This window comes from Myripristis murdjan, chromosome 12, assembly GCF_902150065.1.
Source record: "Myripristis murdjan chromosome 12, fMyrMur1.1, whole genome shotgun sequence".
Taxonomy (NCBI): domain Eukaryota; kingdom Metazoa; phylum Chordata; class Actinopteri; order Holocentriformes; family Holocentridae; genus Myripristis; species Myripristis murdjan.
In genome coordinates, this window is record NC_043991.1 from 19,522,847 (window position 1) to 19,546,606 (window position 23,760).

At 39.9% G+C, this 23,760-nt stretch overlaps 2 protein-coding genes across 2 annotated transcripts; one reads left to right on the plus strand and one right to left on the minus strand.

Moving 5' to 3' along the window:
* On the plus strand, positions 1-2,377 carry ier5l (immediate early response 5-like). Its single transcript, XM_030065862.1, has one exon. It carries the CDS (start codon positions 213-215, stop codon positions 1,062-1,064), a length of 852 nt encoding a protein of 283 aa, XP_029921722.1. The 5' UTR covers positions 1-212; the 3' UTR covers positions 1,065-2,377.
* Positions 2,378-4,866: 2,489 nt separating this feature from the next.
* On the minus strand, positions 4,867-23,251 carry ptpa (protein phosphatase 2 phosphatase activator). The gene is made up of 10 exons (XM_030065162.1): positions 23,159-23,251; positions 20,030-20,139; positions 19,404-19,490; positions 18,862-18,987; positions 18,476-18,593; positions 16,937-17,036; positions 16,376-16,500; positions 15,324-15,424; positions 12,755-12,862; positions 4,867-7,924 (listed from the first exon to the last, which is right to left on the minus strand). The coding sequence occupies exons 1-10, from the start codon at positions 23,181-23,183 to the stop codon at positions 7,850-7,852; spliced, it is 975 nt and encodes a 324-aa protein (XP_029921022.1). The 5' UTR covers positions 23,184-23,251; the 3' UTR covers positions 4,867-7,849.
* Between the last annotated feature and the right edge of the window lie 509 nt (positions 23,252-23,760).

Consider the following 23,760-nt stretch of genomic DNA (forward strand, 5'->3'; position numbering starts at 1 on the left):
GGGCATGACTGCTTGCCGGTAGGCGGACCGCCGTGCTCAGTGTGTCTCCACAGGGCTGACTGGAGCCGTCCTCCCCGCACCGCCGATTGTGATCCCAGCTGAGACAAGGGTCGGTTTTCTTGGGACGGAGAGGAGAGGGGTGTGGAGGGGGTCGAAGGGGAAGAGGAGGAGAAACAAGGGAGAGGAGGGGGGAGAAAACCACTAAGAAAATAATGATCAACATCATGGACTGTGCGGTGGACGCGCAAAGCCTGATCTCCATTTCTTTACGGAAGATCCACAGCTCCAGGACGCAGAGAGGGGGCATCAAGCTGCACAAAAACCTGCTGGTCTCCTGCGTGCTGAGGAACGCCAGGCAGGTCTACGTGAGCGAGAAATACGCCGAGATCTACCGGATGCAGCAGTACAGGGAGGTGATGACCATCTGCAGCGGCATCCAGGAGCTCAACCCGGCGGACCTTTACAGAGGGGACGACTGCGAGCAGAGCGCGGACTGCGGCGGCGAGGCGGCGAGTCTGTGCGGCTCTTTGCAGCCTGCGTGCCCGGCGCACATCCCGACCTCCAGCGGCTGCTCGATCCTGCAGGACGGCTGCAAGGAAACGGAGCCGCCGTACTACCGAAGCTGCTGCATGGAGGCTTATTCTGGGTCAAACTGTGATCACTCGCCTGCAAACAGCAGCAGCAGCAGCAGCAGCATGCACTGCAACAAAACCACCGTGCTGGATTTGGACACGCATGTAGTGACCACGGTGGATAATGGATACCTCCACCAGGACTGCTGCCAGAGCGCACAGTCTCCGGCCAAGAAGCGAAAGGTTGACTTTGGCTATTACATGTCGGATGTGGAAGAAGTGCCGGACTTTGTGCCGGGCTGCAAAAGAGCAAAAACGGAGGAGTGCTTGTATGCCTGTGGGGAGCACCTCGACACGTCCCACATCTCCAACCTGATCTCCATGTTTGGCTCGGGGTTTTCGGGGCTGGTGAGCAGACAGGCGGAGCAGTTCTGTAGCAAACAAGCCCTGGCAAGCCTCGGGGCATGGACTAGAGCCATTGTGGCATTTTGAGACTGAAGGAACAGAAAATCCCCCAAAAGCATTTGATCAAAAGTGTAAAAAGACTGAATCAAAATTATTTTTGCAAGAAAAATGCTATTTAAATATAGAGCAGTTTTGTTTTGTTGCCGGGAGGGGAAAGAAAGGTTGTTGTATGTTCTGTGAAGCCTCTCCTTTTTTGTTAAAGGGAAATGTTTGTCTAAAGAACACATTTTAGTAGGCCCTGTGTAATCTGAAATTGGATTGGAGTGTAATTGAAACGGATTATACTTACTTGCCTTAGACCTAAAGCACTCCCAGCGAGTTGTTGTCAACACTGAGAGCACATTGAAAATGGCAGGATGTTGATGAAGCTACAGCATTCACTTGAGGGAAAAAAAAAAAAAAAAACAGCTGTTTTTTTTTAAAATTATTATTAACAAGATAATATTCTCATTAATTCAGAAAAAAAACAGCATTTTCTCCATGAAAAGGTGTATGAGAATTCAGAAATAATTATCACATAAATTCAGCAAGACATTTGTTTTCCCATTTACCATTTTTCTCAGAATTCAGGTGTAATTATCTCATGACTTCAGAAAAAACAGGGCACATGTTTTCCCTAGAAAGTCTCTTTTCAGAGTATTTTGTCTTATTACAAGACAGTGTGTACTAGACTAAGACACCAATGTGGCCCAGTGTGTTCAAAGATGCCTTTACTTTGCTCCATAACAAGATGAAACAAAAAAATGTCCCGCTATTTCTGAGAGAAGAACAATGTCCAGCACTCGGCTTTCCCTCCTGAACTCTTTTTAGGTGTATTAACTAATGCAGCATTAATGTGGTGTTGGGTTTATTGTATATTCCAGTTTCTGAGCAGTAAGTGCACATGAACGCCTTGTCAAAGTTATACAATCAAATCGGGTAATCGGATTCTCCCGGTTTCCCTTTTTGAATAACGAATGCTGACTACCGCCACCTGCTGGTAGGGAGAGATATTTCCTCTCATGCAGGCCTAGAGCACACAGGCTAGCTGACTGTTGGCTGTAGTCTTTGCGATGTGTTTGCGAAGTGCAACTTTTTGACCCAAACGCAGATGACGTGAAGCGACGCAGCAGTCGGCCTTCGTCGCTGCTAGTCCTTCGATGTGGGATTGGTGTGTCTGGGCCTTAACATGAATCGGCCAAATTGTGACGTTTCAAAATGTCAGCTCACTGTGCTGAGCTCTCTAATATACCTCAATGAGCCACAGCTAAAAAAACATAAAGTCATGTTTTATGTATTTAGTTGCCCCCAGTGCTTTGTTTTCTGCTATGTTTGTTTCAATAAAACTGAGAAAATTTTCAGCTTGTTGGCTAAAGCTATCTGTGTCAACTTTCTGCGCATGAGTTATACAGCACATGAATGCAATACTATTTTTTCCACAAACCGGGAAGTGGGAGCTTCCAAATTATACCATGAATCTGAAGTTCGACTCATGAGTAAAACTCCTCTCCTTAATCAGAGCAGGAACTCAAACCTTTACAGCGTTTCATAATTTCAATGTGATTTGGATGTGAGAGTTCTATTAACAACACCCTCACAATGGCCACAGTCCAAAGTTTTTTTATGTCCAGGACCCCTAAAAGATACGCACAATAGCCCATGGACCGCCATTTGAGAGGATTTTGTTTGAAGAAATCCTTGCTGGGATTTTTTTTTTTTTTTTTTTTTTTTTCAAGTTTGGAGGAAAAAATGGTTCAGACAAGCTGTGACATCAAGGGTTTTGTGTTTCATAGTGATCACGGCAAAATATAAAACCAATCAAAATTACCATCATTATTACACATTTATGTTCAAACTTCCAGAAAATGGCATAAAAGTTGAATTCATTTGTTCCTTCTTTCACTGGGGAGACCCTGTAACCTTCTCAGGGACCCCCTGGTGGTCCCCGGACCCCAGTTTGAAAACCACTGGCCGACATCCATGCAGTTTTCAGACATACTGTTCATATTTTGTTTTTATTCTTATTCATATTTGTGTGCATATTAAATTGTGTGTCACTGGGCAGAACTGTCTGTTACACATGTATAATCATAATAACAAATAAATACATTTAAAAAAAAAAGCTTCATTTTAATGTTTTTTTTTTTTTTTTTTTGGCATAATAAACGTCAACGTATTAAGCAGTCATATGTCCTAGATGCAGCCTATTAGGTGATAATCTATCTAAATAACACAGTGAGGGGAACGATGCAGGCGGACAAGAAACAGCTGCAGTTCTCTCATTGCCAGTGAGCAGTTTCAGTTTCACATTATTCATTTCATAATTAATATTTGTGCTTGTGTGTGTAGCTCAGGCATGCCACTGTCAGCGGGGCAGGCATGTTATCTCTGCTATGTGCCACTTGATGGCGTTCTTCAAAATCAATGAATGAATCAGTGAAGGACAGAGCTGACCCTCCCTCACGCCCTCCTCCTCCTCCTCCTCCTCCTCCCTCCCTCACTTCACTTCTGATCACAGTTGAGGATTTTGCTCCATGACAGGGCTCTTCAAATGTTTTCATGCTCGATGGCAGCCAACCTGGGCTGGACCCCAGGTTGGCTGCCATCGAGCCCCAGACCCCCACTTGAAGTGATTTTTTTCCCCCTTGGGACCCTGATATGACGAGATATCTTGGTTTGTGTTAACTGTAGAATTGCCTAGGTGTCACACTGGTCACATAAATTCAAAGTGGTGAGACTGAATCATGATGCTAAAACGATCAGTCGGACGTAGTTTTGTGTGGCAGCAATGTCTAGCGAATTAAATGTCACCTCGTTTGTGTTCCAGATGTAAAACTGGAGCTCCAGACGCCCTGCTTCCCTCCACAAACGCAGAGGCTCATGGTTTGTTCTACGGACTTGAAACTGGACACCACCTCAGTTACCAGCCCAAACTCCCTGTGTACTCTGCACGCAGATTAAGATTTGACCAGCAGCTAGTTGAGGCTGAAGTCACTCAAACTTTTGTTGGTGAGTTGGTCCCCAAAACTAAGTAAAATAAGTAAATAAAACCCCACTCTGCAGAGGACATGGACACAAGACATTTGTTTTCAACAGGAAATGCAAACACAAGAAATCTAATGTGAATCCAGCCTCACTGATCTCATGTTTAAATAGATCATTTTGACAACTATGTCCCATGATTTTGAAAGAAATCACGTGAAATTTGTCCCATTTAAAGGGTTAACCCTTTAAAACCTGAACTCACTCACTTCATTTCTTTCCATTTCCACAAAATCACCCCCTCCCAAAAAAACAATAAAAAACCAAACAGGAAAATTACAATAAAAATACATTATGCAAATAAATAATGACCATAAGATTAAAAAAAAAACAAAACAAAACAAAACAAAACAAAACAAAAAAATCCAATTTTGTAAAATTAAGTCATAAAGTACAAGAAAACAATAATAATAAAAAAAAAAACTAGCAAAAAATTACCAAAATAATAGTCAAATATTTGTAATTACAGGATTATTATTAGAAATATACATTCAAATTTATGGGATCATTAACAGAAAATTACTCAAAAAACACTTCAAAAACTGTCTTTTATTGATTATGTGCCACATAAAAATAAAGGTCTGCATCTTATCAATGAGCAAGCTCAGTGGAAACATCATCACAACGAGGCAGATGGACACTTGAAACATGAGGTAAACACATCACAGCAGGGTGATTTTATTTTGGTTCAACACTTTAAACACACAAAATGCCAACAAACACAGGAATAATAAAATAAGTAAACAAAAAAATAGATCTAATTTTTTAATTTTGTTGACTAATGAATATATATGTATTTTTTTATTTCAACTTGAATCAGTGTTTGCCCACTGTTTTCGGCAAAGTTTGTTCTCAAATCTTTCCTCATCTGGAGGAAGTGTCCTTGTGCAATATTCAACACTTTTGTTTGTTTGTTTGTTTTGGTTTGAGCCTCACAAGCCATCTGGCCATTGCTGGGGTTGACCAGTCGCTTGCAGGCACATCAGAGCTTGAAGAACACCTCACATATGTCTGTGTGGTTGGTTAGTGAAGTGGAGAGCTGTCTAACAGCTACAGCTTTGCCTCCTTGGAATAAAATGTGCATTAAACATAAAGATGAAATAACGAGGATGAAGGGACAAGGAATGATCGCTTGTAGAGTAGGGACTGATTGATATTCATTTGCAGTAAATTTGAAAACTGCCATGTCAAAACTGACAGACAAACCTCGTTTTGTTTTCAACAAATGTTTTTAATCAAAAAATTACAAGAAAATTACCAGGAAAACAATTACCTAACAAATTATTATTTTTTTAAATGACAAGAAAACCATAGGTTATTAGGTCTATTTATGGGTCAGATCAGTGACGTTGGGTCAGATTTCTTGTTTATACGCTTGTGAAAGGCATCTGAACGCAGCCTCAGGCTGCCTTTCACAAGCATTCAAACTAATTAATAAATTACATTGAAAGTGAATAAATTCAGTAAACCTGAAACTGAAAATTTTAAGTCTTCCGTCCTTAAGATATAAGTAAGGACAGCAGGCTACAACTTACTATTTTTGCCTTTTTTTTTTTTTTTGGCCTTTATTTTTGAAAAGGGAAATGAAAACAGTAACCATATCATGGGAATTGTTGCCCCGGTCACTTGCTCTTGCTCTGCCTCCGCCTCGTAACAACCATCATACTAATCAAAGTTCTGATACAGATTATTGAAAAATTCTGAATATTGGCCCTGATGATTGTCAGGAACCGATAAGTGGGTCAATCCCTATTCCACACGATGACAAAACAAGGATTCCAAAATCAAGGCTGTGTAGATTAGAGATAAATTAGAGATAAAATTATGTTTTGGAAAACAATATGCCAACACACACTGAATAGCTTTTGTTTTATTAAAAACAATACCATAATCCAAACAATGAGAACCAAACTGGATGCATAATTTAACTACAAAACATTTTAAAACTGGAAGAAAGTCTAGAGTACAAAGTACAATTTCCCAGTTGCTGAGGGTTTTTTTCTTTTTCTTTTTTTTTTTTTTTTTTTTGGTGGAGTAAATAGCTCAACACACGACTACAGACACTTCTATATGAAGTATGCTCTGCCAGTCTGTAATGTTGACTTTTCCTGAACCGGTAAAAACTGTGACAGAATAATTTCACTCATTTGGACCAGAGGTGAGATGAGGTGATGTCAGACTTGCCTGCCTTGTTGGTGGCAACCGGCAGAGTCTGAGCAGGAAAACCCGACTCTACCGGGGGGATTTCATCAGGATATGGGCTCATACTTCATACTCTCTAAGTTTTTGGTGCCAGTATCAAACTTTGTCAACAGTGTTGCTTAAGGTTTAATGTTGATGACAATAAATTACAACCACCATTTTTAAACTAAACATTTTTTAAAGATTCTGTCTGCTATAGCCTACAGCCACTTTGAGATTTTGTTTAGAGCAACTTTTCATGAGTTTCCACTTGAGAAACTGCAATAGACAAAATGATGAAACAGTGATGACTTGCTTTCTGTTTTGCACGAGTATGGAAGAGGATCAGGAACACACAAAAATTAAAAATCGTATTCTGAGATTAATCTCAAAATGCTCAGATTAAAGTGAGAATTCTAAGAAAAAGTCTGACTCCTGGCTTTAATCTCTGAATTTTGAAAAATAAGAATCTCAAAATTCAGAGATTCAAGTCAGAAATCTGACTTCAGTCTTGTAATTCTGACTTGAATTGTAGGAGTCTGACCTTTTCGCAGAGTTCTGAGATTCATCTATGAACCTGATTTTTTTTCTATTCTATTTTAAATTTTTGTGAGGCTCTAATGCTCTTTCATACATTAACATTTTGCAGAAGCTTAAAAAAAAAAACAGTCCTCTCCATTTACCCTTTGAAAGACAATGAATTGTCAAGAAATACATATGAAGCAACACCCCAAACAGTAATTTCTGAGCAAAGTACTAATGTGACTTGCATCTTGCGAAACTGCAGGCAAATAAAACACTGACAAATGCGCGACAGAATTTAAAACTTGCCTTGCAAACAAGAAATTAACCTCTCAACCAGACAGGGAAGGGAGGGAGAGAAGAGCGACTTTGTGAAAAGTTTACAGACAAATTTGTTGCTGCTCGCGATATCATCTAGTGGTCAAATAAAATCGCACAGTGCATGTTTAAAGGGATACTTCACCAATAATAGATAATTTTTGTATTAAGTACTCATTTTCTTTGAATCCTTGTCAAAGAAAAGTTTACTCATAAGCCTTTATGGTAAACATGTATTCCAAAAATGCCAGCCATCTCTGACCCAATGGAGGCAACTGGGTCCATAAATTTTTGCGTTATGAGTGAAGTATCCCTTTAAGAGGAAAACAAACCAGAGATTTTGCCCTTGCTAAAACCATTTTGCAAATAATCATGAATGATTGAGAGAAGTCACATTTATATTTCTGCCTGGTGAGGACTAAAACCTTAAAATCCATTCATTTCAGTAAACACAAGCGTTATTCTTCACTGAGCGCACATCTAAAAAGCTTACCAATCCCTCAAAAAGGAATCCGATCAGCACTCTATCTGGTATATAAATAAAGAGGTGAAGGTAGATGCATGCACAGCATTGTATTGTGGATGACCAACAGCCTTCAAAACCACATGCACGCACATGTGGGGGTGCATTTGCATGCACAAAACTATATGTGGTTGGCTTGTGCTACTGTTTTATTTGAATGGGGGTTGCATGGGGGGAGGGAACTGTCCACTTGAATTGATGGGATTTTGGTCTTTCCGTCAATATACATGGCAATCCCCCATGACTGTCAAGGCTTCACTGGTTGAATGGACAGCAGGCTACCAAATTTGAAGTGCTGGATAACAGGGAACTTCTCCAAACACTGCAGGAGGAACATGACAGAGGGAGAAGAAGGTATGGGGAGATGGTTGAGTGATTGGAGGCAGGAGAGGAGGGACACAAGATAAGAGATAAAATGAATCAATAATAGAAAGGGAGGGTTTAACAAACAGGTGAGCATGCGGACGGGGAGAGAAGAGAGAAGACAACAACAAAACAGAGTCAGATAAAACACAACTCCTCCACAGGTTATTTTATGGTGAAGAATGCACACTTCTTTTAGGTACTCCAAAGTTAGAGCTGGGCGATATGGCAAAAAATTTGATCTTTATTTTTTTGTTAGCCTTTGGACGTTATAAGATAGATATCTAGATGTGTGTGGGTCTGAGTGTGAGAGGTGGGACATAAGGCAAAAACATGGAAAACATTTTCTTCACATACATACACACACACACACACACACACACACACACACACACACACAATCTCATTTTATTACTCTACATTCTCTTTGTCATCTTCACTTCTCCCATGGCACACAAACACACACGTTATTTTTAGCTAAAAATTATTTTTAGCGTTAATCTAATCTGTTCTTAGCTCGGCTCCATGGCCAGTTGACCGGGTCATTAACGTTACTCCATAAACAATGCTATGCAAAACAAACAGAAATTTGACTTCAGTGGCAGTTGCCGTCCAAGCTGCACCTCAGTCAGTTTGTTCAGGTTAACTGTCACAGCTCAGGTCACACAGACAGCGACACACACACACACACAGAGACACACAGACACACAGAGACACACAGAGACACACAGACGCTCAGTGCCCGGCTGCTTTTCCTGCTCTCTCGGAGCCGGTGAGGAGCTGCTGCTGCGCTGCTCGGACGGCGGATGAGACTATGGAAATTTAATCCAAACGGCTGAACAAAGTGTTAGCAACTGAATCCTTAACTTCCACTTTCCCTCTTGACAGACTACATGTCTAGTGCAGCGGTTTTCAAAGTTGGGTCTGGGGACCCCGAGGGGTCCTTGGGGGGCTGCCAAGAGGTCCTCAGCAACATAAAGAATGGCATAATTTCACTGTCATTAAATTTACTAAAAATTGTTATAAGGTAGAAAATGCATAAGGCATCATTTTAACATTTTCTTCTTTCTGGTTTAATCTCACCATGATTTGTCAGTATTAAAGTATGACACTGAAATAACTTAACTCTTTGAGATCTGAGTGGATTTACTTGATAACTGGGCAGAAAGCCGAAAGACAAAATTACAGAAATGTTATTTAAAAAAAAAAAAAAACACTAAAAACAACCCCCAAAGAAAATTAGCAATATAATGACCAAAACTGGTCAAAAAAGATGAACAAAATGAACAAAAAACTTTAAAAAAAAAAAAAAAAAAAAAAAAAAAAAAAGACAATAAAACTACATCTCTAATTGTTAAAATGATCAGATCAGTGATGCTGGATTGATATCAGATTTCTTGTGTTTAAATATCTTAACATAAGTGTCCCAACAGGGGGGAAATCACTTCAAATGAGGGGTCGAGTAGACAAAAAGGTGAAAAGCTCGTACATGACTGGACCACGGCAACATTTAAGAAGCGTCTGTTTTGACCTCATTTTCAAACCCTGATTATTTGCACAGTTAAATAGCGCCAATTTATTTTTATATGACATTGTTACAGAGGCTACGGCCATGAGTACAACCCTGCTTCAGTAAGGCCTCAAATTTACAGTAGATCACTGTACACTACAATCACTGATATGTCTGAGCACAGTTCATCCCTGCAGTAACTTAGGAAGTGGCTGTTTTGCAGTTTCAAACTTAAACTATATAATATTTTGTGAGGCTTGTATCAATGACGTGTGTGGTGACATAAGAGTGACGGCCAATTGAGAAACTCCAAAACTTGGCCGGCCCATGGTGTAACTTCATCACTCAATCACTCAGTCAGTGAGTTAGTGATGGACTTTTACGTTTGCCAAAAGTCTGAAAGCCCCTGGTCTAGTGCTCTCATTTCGATGTCTCTCTCTCATGGACTCTCATACGTGCGAGACAAGGAAGCGTCGCACGACTGAGGCAGCTGCTCTGTTATTTACGCCTCTTTCTGGTGCTCTATGGTGTTCATACAACTCGATAAATGAATGAGAGCATTATTATCGCAATCTTCATGATAATGCTTCATTTTATATCCAACAAAATTATCTTACCTACACTGTGAATATCTGAGCCTTATTTCAAGGTGTGGTGAGATACTTTATCGATATAAGGACGTGAAATCCTAACACTTCATTGTATATTTTATTTTTATTTGGTCGCCATTTTGATGCAATACTACTTCCAGTGGATCTTTGGATATAGCTAATTAATTAAAATCTATCTATCTATCTATCTATCTATCACCAGAACAGCATTCAGGACAAAGTTTGATACCACTTCCATTCTTCATATCCTTGCTGATCTGGAATGCAAAAATCTGTAAGAAAGAATATTGCTTGGTTTGTTAATTTCTTGACTTTTTTACGCTGCTATGCCTGCTCTCACTCTGTCCTCTGTTTTACCTCTTTTTCACCAACTAGTAACACAAAACCCCTCAAAGTTATGAAATAACTCCCACATTTCAAAAAGTTTGTTACTATGTGATATAACAAGCGGGGACTGTGCTATAGCTTAGAGTTTAGTATGTTGATTTATTTTCCTCCGTTTTTCGAGGGAGCTGAGAAGCTAGACTAGCACTGCAGAAAGCAGCTGAAAAAGAAGTGAAGCCCAAACCCTGTGTGGGGCCAGGAAAGGGAGAGAGGAATGCAAGTCTGCTGATGATTGCTCCATGCCTGGAGGAACATTGGGACAGAGGGAGGGAGGGAAAGAATTTAGGGAAAGGCAGAGGAGGAGGAGGGGGAGGGGGAGGAGGAGGAGGAGGAAGAGGCGGGGGAAGTGAAGGCAGACAGCCTGGCCCCTGCTCCCAGCTCTCTGGGAAGACTGTGGAAAACACAGGATGTGGGCATGCAGGCGGGGACAGGGGGATGGGGCATGCCTCTCACATTCTCTTTCTCACACACACACACACACACACACACACACACACACACACTCACAAACTCACAAACTCACACACACACAATTCCACTTCCTCCATTCCTCTCTTAACCCTTGCCTACCACCAGTTCTCCACCATACAATGCCGCTTTTCAGGAGTCAAAATCAAACAACACGTCTTTCAGATGACTTCTAACACATTTTTCCAAACACACATTTTTATAATCTTTTTGGCTTTTTAATAACCAAATTTGCCTTTTTATAATCTTATATACTACAATTACAGTGCTTCCAAAAAATAGGTGAATCTGTGCTGTGCGGCCACAGCCTCTTCAAAATAAAAAGCTGGTCAATGTACAGATTTATAGAATTGATCTAAGTAAATATCCATTAGTGAACTAAGACGTTTTTAGTCACAAGAGACTAATGTGCTCTGAGCTATGAAAATGAACAGTTTTAAGTTTTGTTATAAAAATATTTTTTCCCTCTGAACTGGTAGGCGTAATTTTTTTTTTTTTTTTTTTTTTTTTTTTTAACAGTAATGGTATCAGAGATGTGTTAAATGACCATACCATGTTTAGCGAAATACCTACAAAATGAATAAACTTCACATTTCTGTGACTTGTTTCTCAAATCAAGCAGTTGTATTTTAGAACTCCCACATCACATTTCCTCCCTTTCATCCAGCCACTGGTTTCCATTCATTCCAATATGATATGAAAATGAGCTTTCAGAGACTTCAAACTTTCTTCAAACTTTCTTCACACCATGCCTTCACTGTGATAGAGTCGTCCACATTAGTATTTCTAAAAGCAGCAGCACTGATGTGTTTTCATGACTTGAGAGTGAAACGGTCCTTCTGCTGTCAAAGGATATCTTGCATTATATTAGAACTACAACTAAAACAACTATCACAATTAAGTCTGTTACTACTGCTGTATTAGTCTTAGTAATACAATGCTAATTACCAATACTTACTAATTCTACCACTAAAAGGACTAAAATGCTACACTGTATGTAACACTGCAATTATCACAGCTACCCATGCTACCACCATTACTACTACTGTGTGCATGAACTACTACCACTGCTGCTTTTATCACTAATGTAAGAGTTAGGACACCTACTAGTACTGCAGCTACTGCAGTACAACTTCTAATTCTAATACTACTAAAGTTTATTTTTAGTATTACCTTTAGTCTGTATCTGATAAGTGCTGATACAAATACTAGCTCTACTACATTTAATGATATTAATACTACTACTTGTACTACAGCTCATACTGTGTAGCATTTTCAGCAGGGACAACTGTGGCTAGTTTATACAGTTTTTTCTCCAGTTACACTGAGTCAGATTTTAAAGAATACTTACTTAAAAAAAAAAAAATTGATGAACTCCCTCATCGCTATTGGCTCAAAACTTTTTAGTAAATAAAAATAAAACCTTTCTGGTGGTCTGTCATTGGCTGTACAGTCATTTCCACAGCTTGGGACTGTTTTAAGATCAAATGGATCCATTTTTTAAAGGCTGCATTACAAAGGGATGCCATTTTCTTAACTTACTTGACTGTTGCAGCTGTTCTGATATTTGCTTCTATCTGCTTGGTCATCATATCCACATTACTAATGATTGTTCATCAAAAATCTTGTGTAAATATTTTTTGAAAGCACTAACAGTCATCCCTACAGTATCGTCACAATATCGGCATCGAGGTAATAGGTCCAAAAAAAATTGTGATATTTCATTCTGTCCATATCGCCCAAGCTCTACTCCAAAATTTGTGTACTGCAGCTGACGATTCCAAACGAAATATGGCAGAAAATAAAGCTTGCATACCTCGGCCTTGTACATTCTGATCAAGCCCTGGTTGACTTTGGACCAGGTGGGGACAGCGCTGATGTTCCACAGCTGGTTTGAGTGCTCAGCAAATGGACCTGTCTTCATCTACAGAGCAGCACAGGATGAGTGACAAAGAGAAGAGGGAGAGTGAAACATTAATGCAATTCATCCGTACTGTGCAATATTACTGAGAAACTTACTCCATAACCATGACCCATCTCTAATTATTACTACAAACAATGGGTTTCAGTATCAGTTATCATACCACAATCACAGACACCACACCGGAAAAAGGATCCTCTTTTCTTTGGTTTTCCCCAAGGAGTTTCTTCTTCTCGTGAGATTTATCCCAAGTTTTTACTGTTGTCACAGGTCAGAAATTTACTAAAAAAATTCGGAGGTTTGAGTAAAAGCGAACACAGCATAATTTTGGCAACAAATTCAAGATCCATTTCATGATTTTTATTTGGGAATGTCAAGACATGCTGTGAGCCAAATTTGCTGAAGATGAGATCAAAGTACAGAAAGGGTTCAAATGTTGGAGGCAAAAACATCAAGCCGATTGTCAGAGTGTCACCATCTGGTTGACTGATGTAATTTTTGGTGCCTGAGTAGCGGGTGAGATTTTGAACTTATCTGGCATGTCTGGTTGCTGCAGCTGTTATCAGAATCAACCCAACCACACACGCAACCAGACACACACACACACACACAGACACACACTCGAGTAGACTTTCCGGAATGGAGAATGGGGGAAGGGAGGGGTGGAGTTAACCCTTAGCTCCTTGAGGACGCAGTGATTCACAGCAGTATGTAGGGAAGGAAATGACTCATAGGAGCTTAGGACTCCACACACACACACACACACACACACACACACACACACACACACACACACACACACACACACACACACACAGACACACAGACACACAGACACACAGACACACACACAGACACAAAATCAGAGGGATTCAGAGCATGGTGGGAGAGATCCTTATGTGCAAATTAGACAGAGCTTGAGTTATATGTATCAACACGTGCGTGTGTGAGAGGGAAATACTCAAGCCTACATAAGGAGTACTGCACGATTATAAACCTTGTGTGAGAAACAGTCAACAACAAAAAGAGGAAAAACAAGCATCACGCCAGAAGTAGGCAAGGCAACTAACGGAGAAAAGGGTAAAGAATGTGATGTCACTCTGCTACTGTACATGCATCAATATGGAGGACAGCAAAACAGAAAGACAAATAGTCAGAGACATATTTCTATTACTTCAGCATTCATTCTTTAACCCCATCTTAACATATATGCCTAAACTATAAATTCCTAAATCTAACTGTATTCTTAATCCTCAATCCAAATCCCAACCCTAAACCAATCTAAAGATCTCCTCTTTCTTACCTTAGCACTAAAACCAAGTCCTAATTCTAAAATGACTCATTAAAGAAGTAGGAACCAAATATATGTCCTCACTTTGACCAATTTTCCTCATCTTTCTGTCCTTGTAAGGATATTTGATACTCCTGTATATAATCAAGGATGGAAATATCCACATGCATCCACTCGGAAAGATAAGTGACACCCTATCTCTTTCTTACTCCAAGAGAGTGAGTAGAGCTCCCCTTATTTTCCTCGTGTCACCTCCAATTTGAGAAACTGAATCACAGCGAGAGGGAAAGACCTAAAACTGCAACATAAAGAAGTAAACACAGAAACCAAGAGCTGCAAATAAAATTAACATATGGGAGGCCAATGCCAGAGAGACGTCATGCAAAACAGAAAGAGAATTACAGAGAACGTCAGAGGGGGAAAAGGTGACAGTAGAAAAGGCCTTTCCTGACACAACAGCAGCATCCTCTCATGACCCAGCCTGCCATACGGAGGAGGAAAAGGAAGAGGAGGGGGGTTAAGTCCGGCTGGGGGAGAGGAACAGGATGTGCTCCCACAACCTGCACCCTCCCCGCTTCCCACCCTCATAGTCCTTATTTAAAAAATTGGAAAAAAGACATGCGTGTCTCTTAATTCTCTCTCTACTTCCCTTTCCTGGGTTTGCTGATGCAATGATTAACCCTTTTCCACGAATGCAGAGAACTACTTGCAGCTGTGGTTGACTATTAATTTCCAATAGCTAAATCAGAATTAAATCAGATTAATTATATAGATTATAAAGTTGTCTCCCCATAAAAAGTGATAGTGGCACAAAAATCCAGATCCAGGCACTCAAGTTGATTACAAAGGTTAAAAGCTTTTATTCTGTTAAGTATATGGTTAAAAATACATCATAACAAAAAAATAATATTACTGGTTATGTACTAGTTTGTAATATTGTGTGTCAAGACACACAGAGGAAGGCTGTTTTTGCAGATGTGTGTTGGTGTATGTTTATTATGGCATATTTTAGCCCTCAGAATAAAGGCTTTTTAACTTTTGTAAATGTAATTTAAGTGCCCCAATATTTGTAAAACTGACTTTAAGACATTATAAGCTCTTTTAATGAGCTGCAGGGACCCTGTGGAAAAAAAAACAAACATTTTTTGCATCGATGTAACGCTTCTGCCTCACCTCGTTAATGAACTTGATGCACTCCAAAAACATGTAGTCTTGGTGATGTTCATTCACCACCTTCTCATCGATAAAGTGCCGAGGCTCCAGTGTGGGGTGATCTGGGGGTAAAACACATGTAACTGCAAATAAATACCACTAGATGGCACCACTGACTTTCCTAAGTTAAAATACTTTACAGAACCCCAGGCTCCTTATCTGAATGTATGCAGAGAATGGTCGCAGAGCAAGAAAAACTGAAATAGTACATGTTTAATTTTACTTCTGAAATTTAAACCAAGATTTATACATGTCTGGTAGACATCTGAAATCAGAGACCTTTACCAACACACAGGATCTAAAGATTGCTTGTGAAATTTCTGGGTGAGGACCGAGGAGAACTGCAACTGTCTACAAAACTGAAGCACTTTCACAGTTTGTATGGAACACCTTAGACCTTCACACACATTCACACACACAAACAGACAGCATAGGCATTATCTATCTGCCCTACTGTTCAATCTGCACAGGAACATTATGTATAAAGCCTGCACTACTTGTAAATAACTTAAAATACATACATAGTAAAATTTGTATTTACTATGTAAAAATAATTTTAAATACCCTGCATATATAATAATTTTCTTGTAATTTTTTGCTAATTTCCCAAATCTTCCAGTCATGTTTCACTAATTTTCTGTAAAAAAAAAAAAAAAAAAAAAAAAAAAAAAAAAAACTTTGGTGTGTGTGTGTGTGTGTGTGTTTTATTATTTATTGCTAATTTCCCCCATGTTTTTAGAATGACTTTGCTCAGGTTTTACAGGGTTAAATGCTTGTGAAAGGCATTAAGGGCATAAGGAGTGGACTAACTATTTAGAAACTGGACAAACTTATCAATTCATAGGGGGCTTAAAGTGCAGGGAACAGAGGAGACAGGTTGCAGAGGTGAGGGGGACACCACCCCATCCAGCCCCCATGTCCACTACACTACTGCAACCCTCACACCCAACTGCACAGATTTGCTGTTCTTACTTCTCACAGCTTTTACTGAACTGGGAGAACAAGGCTCTTACCTATAAACTGGGAGCTGCCCCAGATAAAAGGGAGAAACTGGAAGTCGTCCAGTCCCCAAACTCCCTGGCTTCCAGCTGGCTCCATTCTGTACGTCTTCTGCAGCTTCCGCATAACTGATAGATACCTGAAAAACCAACAATTCACTAAATACACAACAACAAACAACTGTCTCAATGCAAACATTTAGCTAAAGACAGATTAGACAGACAGAGGGTTAGAGTGTGTAGAGAGCTCAACACCAGGTAAACTGAACTTGCTAAAACACGACTGCTTGCTTTGGGAAAAGATTACCAGAAACTTGAAGAATAATGTATATATTTTGTATATTTTAGGCTAAACATGCAAAATCACTGGAATGTGTTTTGGAGGATCATACATCAATTGCGTACCTTCATTCATCAACTGCTTTTCCTCTTATCTACAGGAAACATTTCTACATAGAGACTTGCTTTATTTTAATTGTATAATACATAATTTCATTACCTCCGATCAACTGGAAACTAAACACACAGATGCCTTATTATTGAAATCTTAAGAAAACACAAGCAGGAGTAGCTCACCTGTTAAAAATTTTAAAAATGATAGCCAGCTGATCATCTACCCTAAGAGCTCCAACCTTGCAGAGACAGCAAAGGAAGGCAGCAAAAGCAGCTTCATGACCTGCACAAATAAAACACAAACATGCACACACACAGACACACACACAAACAAAAACACCTCACTCTTAGAGGGCTTGTCAGATGCAAAGTGCAGAAACAGAATATTAACTCTTGAATAATAGAACTAGTGTGCTACTTACAGCCTGCTGAATAAAACTTTTCTTTTGTCCATAAAATTTTAATCTTATTGGTAGTACATGTTGGTATGAGGTAAACAGAAGTGAGTGGCAGACTTGTCCTTAAGAATGATTCCACTTTTGATTTCCGTCGACACTGACAATCTCAATGGACACAGTGGCAGATGTCTGACAACCTCAGATACATAGTAACTGTCAGACACTGTCCCAGGGAAAAAAAATGACGAGTTCTGGTCCCTGTGGGCTGGCAGTGAGTCTAGAAGCATTAGCAAAAACATTTATAAGAAAAAGACTGATGTAGTTTGACCCTGCAGAAGACTGACCATTACATCTTATGTGTTTTTCTCCCCCACCAACTTTACTTTGGTACCTTACATGTGGTCTTTGACACACCTAGCTGACAATCACAGAAGGATGATATTGTGCGAACCTTCCAACTGAGTTGACATCACAAATTAACATCATGGTGCCTTCAGGTGCCTACTGGACATGCCAAAAATACGAGCTGCACACATGTAACTTGTACATGTATCCATATTGGAAGAGGTGGGGTGTTGAATGGAGTACAGTGTATTGGTTGTAATGGACCACTGTGACAAAACTCCAAGGTTTTTTATTAATCCCAGTATGAAGCCCAAACAGCAACAGCTCTTCCTCAAGATGGTCAAAAGGACATGACATTTTTCTCACAAGATTCTGGTGACAAATATGATCCAAATCATCCCTACCAGCTCGCAATTAATGAGTGGCTTGTCAAAGACCTGACTGTCAAGTGCAGCGTTCCTCTTTCAATCAATGAACAACCCACTTTTAGATATTTGTATTGGTGTATTTGACCCTAAATATTAACCATTACATCTGTGGCAATTCCAGGATAGTCAAAGAAAAGAAAGAGCAGATCATGTTTTTCATTTGTTTCAAGTCTGGAGTTTACACATAAACTTAGTAACAGATTTACAAACAGCAGGTGCAACCCTATCCTGGACTACCTATGTATTAGACATAATTAAATTGTATTTCTTAGTTACTGGCCTGAGCATGAATTAATAATAACATCTTGATCATCTAATGCATCGACATTAGGACAAAACATTGTGGGCTATGAGAGCATTGTGAAGAGCATCACTGTATACATTATTTGAACTGTAATTCACACAGGGAGCCACAATACAAGAATATTTGCTCAAATATTCGACACTCACTTGAAGACAACATAGTGTGAAAAACACTGTAAACACACACACACACACACACACACACACACACACACACACACACACACACACCATTATGACACTGTTACCTGTTCCATAGTCTATCCTGGTGGGGTTGCCCACAGCCTCTTTCAGATAGACGGCTATCTCTGCCGCTGCTGCCTGCTGGTCTGCTGGAAGCACTGCTGACACCAAGGCCTCTGCCTCCTACATACACACCACTGGTGATCAACATCAGCTGGGAGCTGCAGGGGATCTAGATAAAAAGCATGTGGCTGTGTGTGCATGAACATGAGTGAGAGAATGGGTGAGTGCTAAACGTGGGGGCACTACAAGTGGACTGAGACACCAACCGTTTTCCTTGTTGCAATCAGATAGACAACTAAATTTTTCTTGTGGAGTGGTTGTTAGTCGTGTGTGTGTGTGTGTGTATGTGAGTGTCTGTGTGTTTGTGTGTGTATGTGTGTGAACCCACCTGATCAAGTTTGGCATACCAGGTCCTGTAGGCCTTATTCCCAAAACGGGATGGCTGGTCAACAGGAGGCGTTTCGTTTATCCAGCGGTCCAGAGTCCCCAACAGACCAAGTATCTTTTCCACTGTCTGTCACACAATGACAAAACAGTTTCTCTATGAACGGTGCTAACTTAGACTGGCTGTCATTAAAGGACCACACCTGTGATGTTGCATGCAGACTAATACAGTATACACAAGATGTACATACTTCATGTTTCTGCTAATCTTTTCCCAAACCAAGCAGTCATATTTTAGAAATCAGTTATCATTTTTCCTCCCTTTCATCCAGCCATTGTTTTCGATTCATTCCATCACGATCTGAAAATGAGCTTTCAGAGATTTCAAACTTTCTTCACACCAGTATTCCATCACCATAATAAAGTCATGGCTGGAGTATTCCTTTAAATATTACGGACCAATAACTCATGCATAGATTATAATTTGGAAGCTGCACATAATAAGAAACATGTTTTTATAGCCTACTAATAAGGTAGATAACATACCTCAGACACTTTGTATTCACATGTGAGCTTCTTCCCTTTCACACCTTCATTCAGTGTCAGAATGAATCCAATGTAGTCTGCATATGCCTTTAAAGGGGAGGAGACAGAATTGTTGAGAACAGAGTTCAGAGCATGTGTGAGAGGGGCTTCAGTTTGGAGAGAGGGAAAAGAGAGGGAGCTGCAAACTGCAGAAGAGGACAAAGTGTATCAGGAAGCCCAAAGCGATGAAAGACGACACTGTTTGAGCTGATTAGTTGAAAAGTTTCATTTGAAAACTGTTCCTTTCTTCAACAGTCTTTTGATGTACTATCTTCTTTAACCACCATTTTACTGTATCTCATTTGACTTAACAAACGAGCCAAGTCCTCTGGCCAACACTCTTCTGTGTGTTTGAGTAATTTCTTTGTTGCTAAATGCCTCCTTAAATCATCCCTGACTGTGCCAGGGCTGGTGGAATCTGAGATGTATATTATTGTTGTTGGTATTTTCAAGAACTTGCCCTGGTGGCTCAACAGGTACAGCATATACCCTGTGCAATTTTTGTTAACATGGAAAGTCATAAGTAAGCAGAAGAAAGCAAAAAAATATTTCAGGTCATCTGAACAAAGCAACAGGTTGTAGCCTACCTGAGACCGTTTCCACTTCCCCATGTCAGGAACCATGCTGATTTCTTTCTTGGGTACCATAAAGGTGAAACTGGCCGGGACTTTAGATGCATCATCCTCAGGGGAGGACCCTGAAAATTCAAAGTGTAGACAATTTTTACAGACTGACTGATGAAAAAAGAAATGTCATTTCAGCTCAGATGTGCAAACATACATTCCACTCAAGTGACTGAATACTGCAGAAATCGATCTGTTCAAAAGATCAGCTGTCACATAACTACTCCAAGTATCTAGTACTGATATTTTATAGGCACTTGTAATTTGCTTTGGTGTTTTAGGATTAAGTGTAACATAGCTGTGACATAAATAAGCTACCCATGTGCGCACCAGGGTGTCCACTAATAACGCCCACACATGTGCCCACATGAGCAATGAGCATACAAAAAATGGATGGACTTCAATCGAAAACTGAATATTCCTTTGACTACTGATTCACAACTTAGGTAGGAATGATAATTTTTGCATTTTCATTTTCACTTAAAATGCTACTAAAATGACACTGACTTTTGCTGGGTCTGCACCAAACAAACATGTTTTCTTACATCTGGAAAATATAATTTGTAGGCCAAGGCATCTTAGGAACTCCATAAAACTTAATTACAAAAATGTTTTGTCACACATTTGGCCCTTAGAAAACTCCAGCTCCTGCGATTTGGATATTACAGTTTTGATAATGTTCTGATTAATTGTTCAACCCTACTGTGGATGTAATAATGTTCACATAGTGCAGATGTCTTGCATTAAGGGCCGTGTGAGTAAAGTTCAACTTAAGCACACACAAAATCATCTGAGCAGTGTTCTCTACATTCACTCTGTTAAACCATCACAGCTAAACAGGAAGTTAAGAAAACAAGGGAGTGAAGGTGGTGTTTTTGCACTGGGGCTGGACAATCATCACAAAAAACAGTGTGACACTGTAAGACTGCCCCCTGCTGGTCTACTTCAAATGGTCTGCTGCACTCTGGTAGACTTTCATCCTGCAACTCCATTTTGCATTCCAATAGATAAGTTTAAACATTTAATTTTTAATCATCTTCAAACAAAGGTTATTAAATAAAGTTGTAATATAGTAAATACAATTTACTGAAAATATGGAATATTTATATTGTTTTGAGTGTAGCATAGATCTGATTTTTGTAGGTTGCTCCTTCTTCTGCTACATCCTAGTGCCCAAATTTGGGTTTTCTGCATTTTTAGCAGCTCCAAGACAAGATTGCATTGACACAGGAGGAGTATTAACTGGAATGCAATAACTGTGAATTTTCACAATTATCACCATGGCTATAATCGTAACCTCGCTTAATATACAACTAATTAATTTGGAGATAATCAAGGGACCATTCAGGACCATTGTTCCCTATCTTCTCAGTCAGAGCTCTACTTTGTCACCAAAAATGTTGCGGATATATAGAGGATCTAAAGAAGACCTAAATGTTTGGTGGCATATTGTATTAGATGTGAGGATTCTGCCATTCCTTGGGTTTAAAGAATCCCTGACATACGAGGCATAAATCATAGCTTTGATGAAGATGGAAGCAGTAAGAGGAAAGCATGTAAATCTGTGTGAGAGAATGGCTGATGAATCCTGATGCATGCATTTCAATGTTGTTTCCTCAACTTGATGTGATTATAGAACTTGTTTCTCGGTGAAATAGCACTTCAGAAGTTAGATAACTGCTGTATCCTAAAGTGATTCACCAAGTGTCTTCATCTACCTGGAGGTGTTGGGATGAGTAGCCTACATTTACAACTGTTCAAAAATGGTGCCTCTCTAGCCCCTGTACATGACAGTCACTAATATGCCAAACTGTTTTTAGTAATATAATCCAGTGGTTTTCAATGTGGAGTCCAAGGACGCCCAGGGGTCTGTGAGGGCCTTCCAGGGGGTCCTCAGCGAAATGAGGAACAGCTTCATTTCACTGTAATTTAATTCACTAGAAAATGTGAGAAGGCAGAAAAAATATATGGGATCATTTTAACATTTTCTTCTCTCAGGTTTAATCACTGCGATTTTGTCAGTGTTCAAGTATGACACTGAAACAATTTAACTCTTGGAAAACTGCCCAAATTCACTTGATTCCTCCCACAAATGTGTGAAAAGGCTGTTAGTTAAAAAATTCCACAGCAAAAGTAAAAATGAATGAATGAATGAATAAAAAAAAATATTCCAGAAAATATACATATAATCAAATATAAGTACTTAGAAGGACACCTTTTACACATGGCTACATGCAGTGGTGTAGTGGAGGGAATAACTACACAAAATACAACCACCTCCTCCTCTGGCACTTTGGAGCATGCCCACCAGTCAGCCTGATGATGACTGATTTCAACCATCAAATGTCACTGATGCCCTGGTGGAAAAAACGAGGGCATCAGTGCCTGCCTCTCTTCAAACAGACCTGGCAAGGCACCTCTGCTGCTATTTCCACCATTTCCTTCCCCCAAAAAACAGTGTGGAGAGCGGAGACCAGTATTACCCAACTATAAAGATGCTATATATATTTTTTTTAAAGTAGAGCTTGGCGGCTTTAATATACACAGAATGTACCAGAATACCCCGCAAACAGGTCTTGTTGATATGTTTACGTAGCCGACAACAATTAAAGTGTTCATCGCCCCACATACAGTTAAAAAAAAAAGCCACACAAACACGTCGTGTAACGCAGGCTGTCAAAACAATTACTGCGTCGCCACAACCACACTGTCGTTTGCTAATTCACGCTTCACGCTAATACTACGACTGCTAGCACAACTGGGAGTATTGTGACCCCTCAGTGGTGTTACTTTACAACTAATTCTTCATTTAACTATCAGTTGTTGCTAACTAGGCGGTCCCTGGGTTGCAGCACTGACTTCAGCTGTGTTGCGTTAGTCATTTTGTTTTGAGAAGTTAGCTAGCTGGCTGTTAGCTCTGCCGGCGCGGACAGCAGCAACATGACATCCACTCCAGCAAGCAGCTACCTCGCTAAATTACCCGATAATGATGCAGCAGCGGCTAACGCTACTCGTCTTTTTAAATATAAATGCAATTACAATGTGGGATTTGCTGACGACGAGGAGAGGCATTGAATTGGCTCGGCGGTTTACCTGACTGCTGCTCCGTCTCCGCCATAGTGACACCAGAGACGAGATGGAGAAGCGAGATGGTGCTCTCTATCTCTCTCGCTACTTCCGCCAGCTCCGCGGAAATTAGCACAAGTCGGCGAGCAACATATTTGCACGTTGCATATTGGATTTTAGAAACATTTTGGCTCAGTATTTTAACTCAAATTGTCATTCTGTAACTGGGTGCGACCTGAAAGTAGTGACAGCATTTGGTGTTTAAAAGGCCACGAAAGTAGTTTAAATGTGGCAGCAAAATTGTCAAAATTAAGTTGTGTGTCATTGGTTTTAATAGCAGAACCGTCAACCCGGTCCTTTTGTTTTTTTTCTGTTAACAATAAGTGTAGCATCTGCCCATATGCCTATCATTGATTGAATTTATAAATTCATCGCATTATGTCCACGATTACATAGATAAATAGATAAATGCCAACATTATATTCCTGCTGAACTGACTTTGGTGTTACACTACATTGAGTGCTCGGAGTTCACACTCTCACCCCTCCTAAACTATCTTTGGTGAGAGGGAAACCTCTTCTTCTACTATTTGAATGTAGGCAGACCGAACGCAGTGACTGTGTATCACT

Bases quoted from the DNA above. Each gene is read 5' to 3' on its own strand.
- ptpa (XM_030065162.1), bottom strand. From the start codon at position 23,183: ATGGCGGAGACGGAGCAGCAGTCAG. The intron at 20,140-23,158 runs GTAAACCGCCGA...TTGAATTTTCAG, and splicing joins GGAGACGGAGCAGCAGTCAG to GGTCCTCCCCTGAGGATGAT. The intron at 17,037-18,475 runs GTAACAGTGTCA...TTATTTGTGCAG, and splicing joins CAGGATAGACTATGGAACAG to GTCATGAAGCTGCTTTTGCT.
- ier5l (XM_030065862.1), top strand. From the start codon at position 213: ATGATCAACATCATGGACTGTGCGGTGGACGCGCAAAGCCTGATCTCC.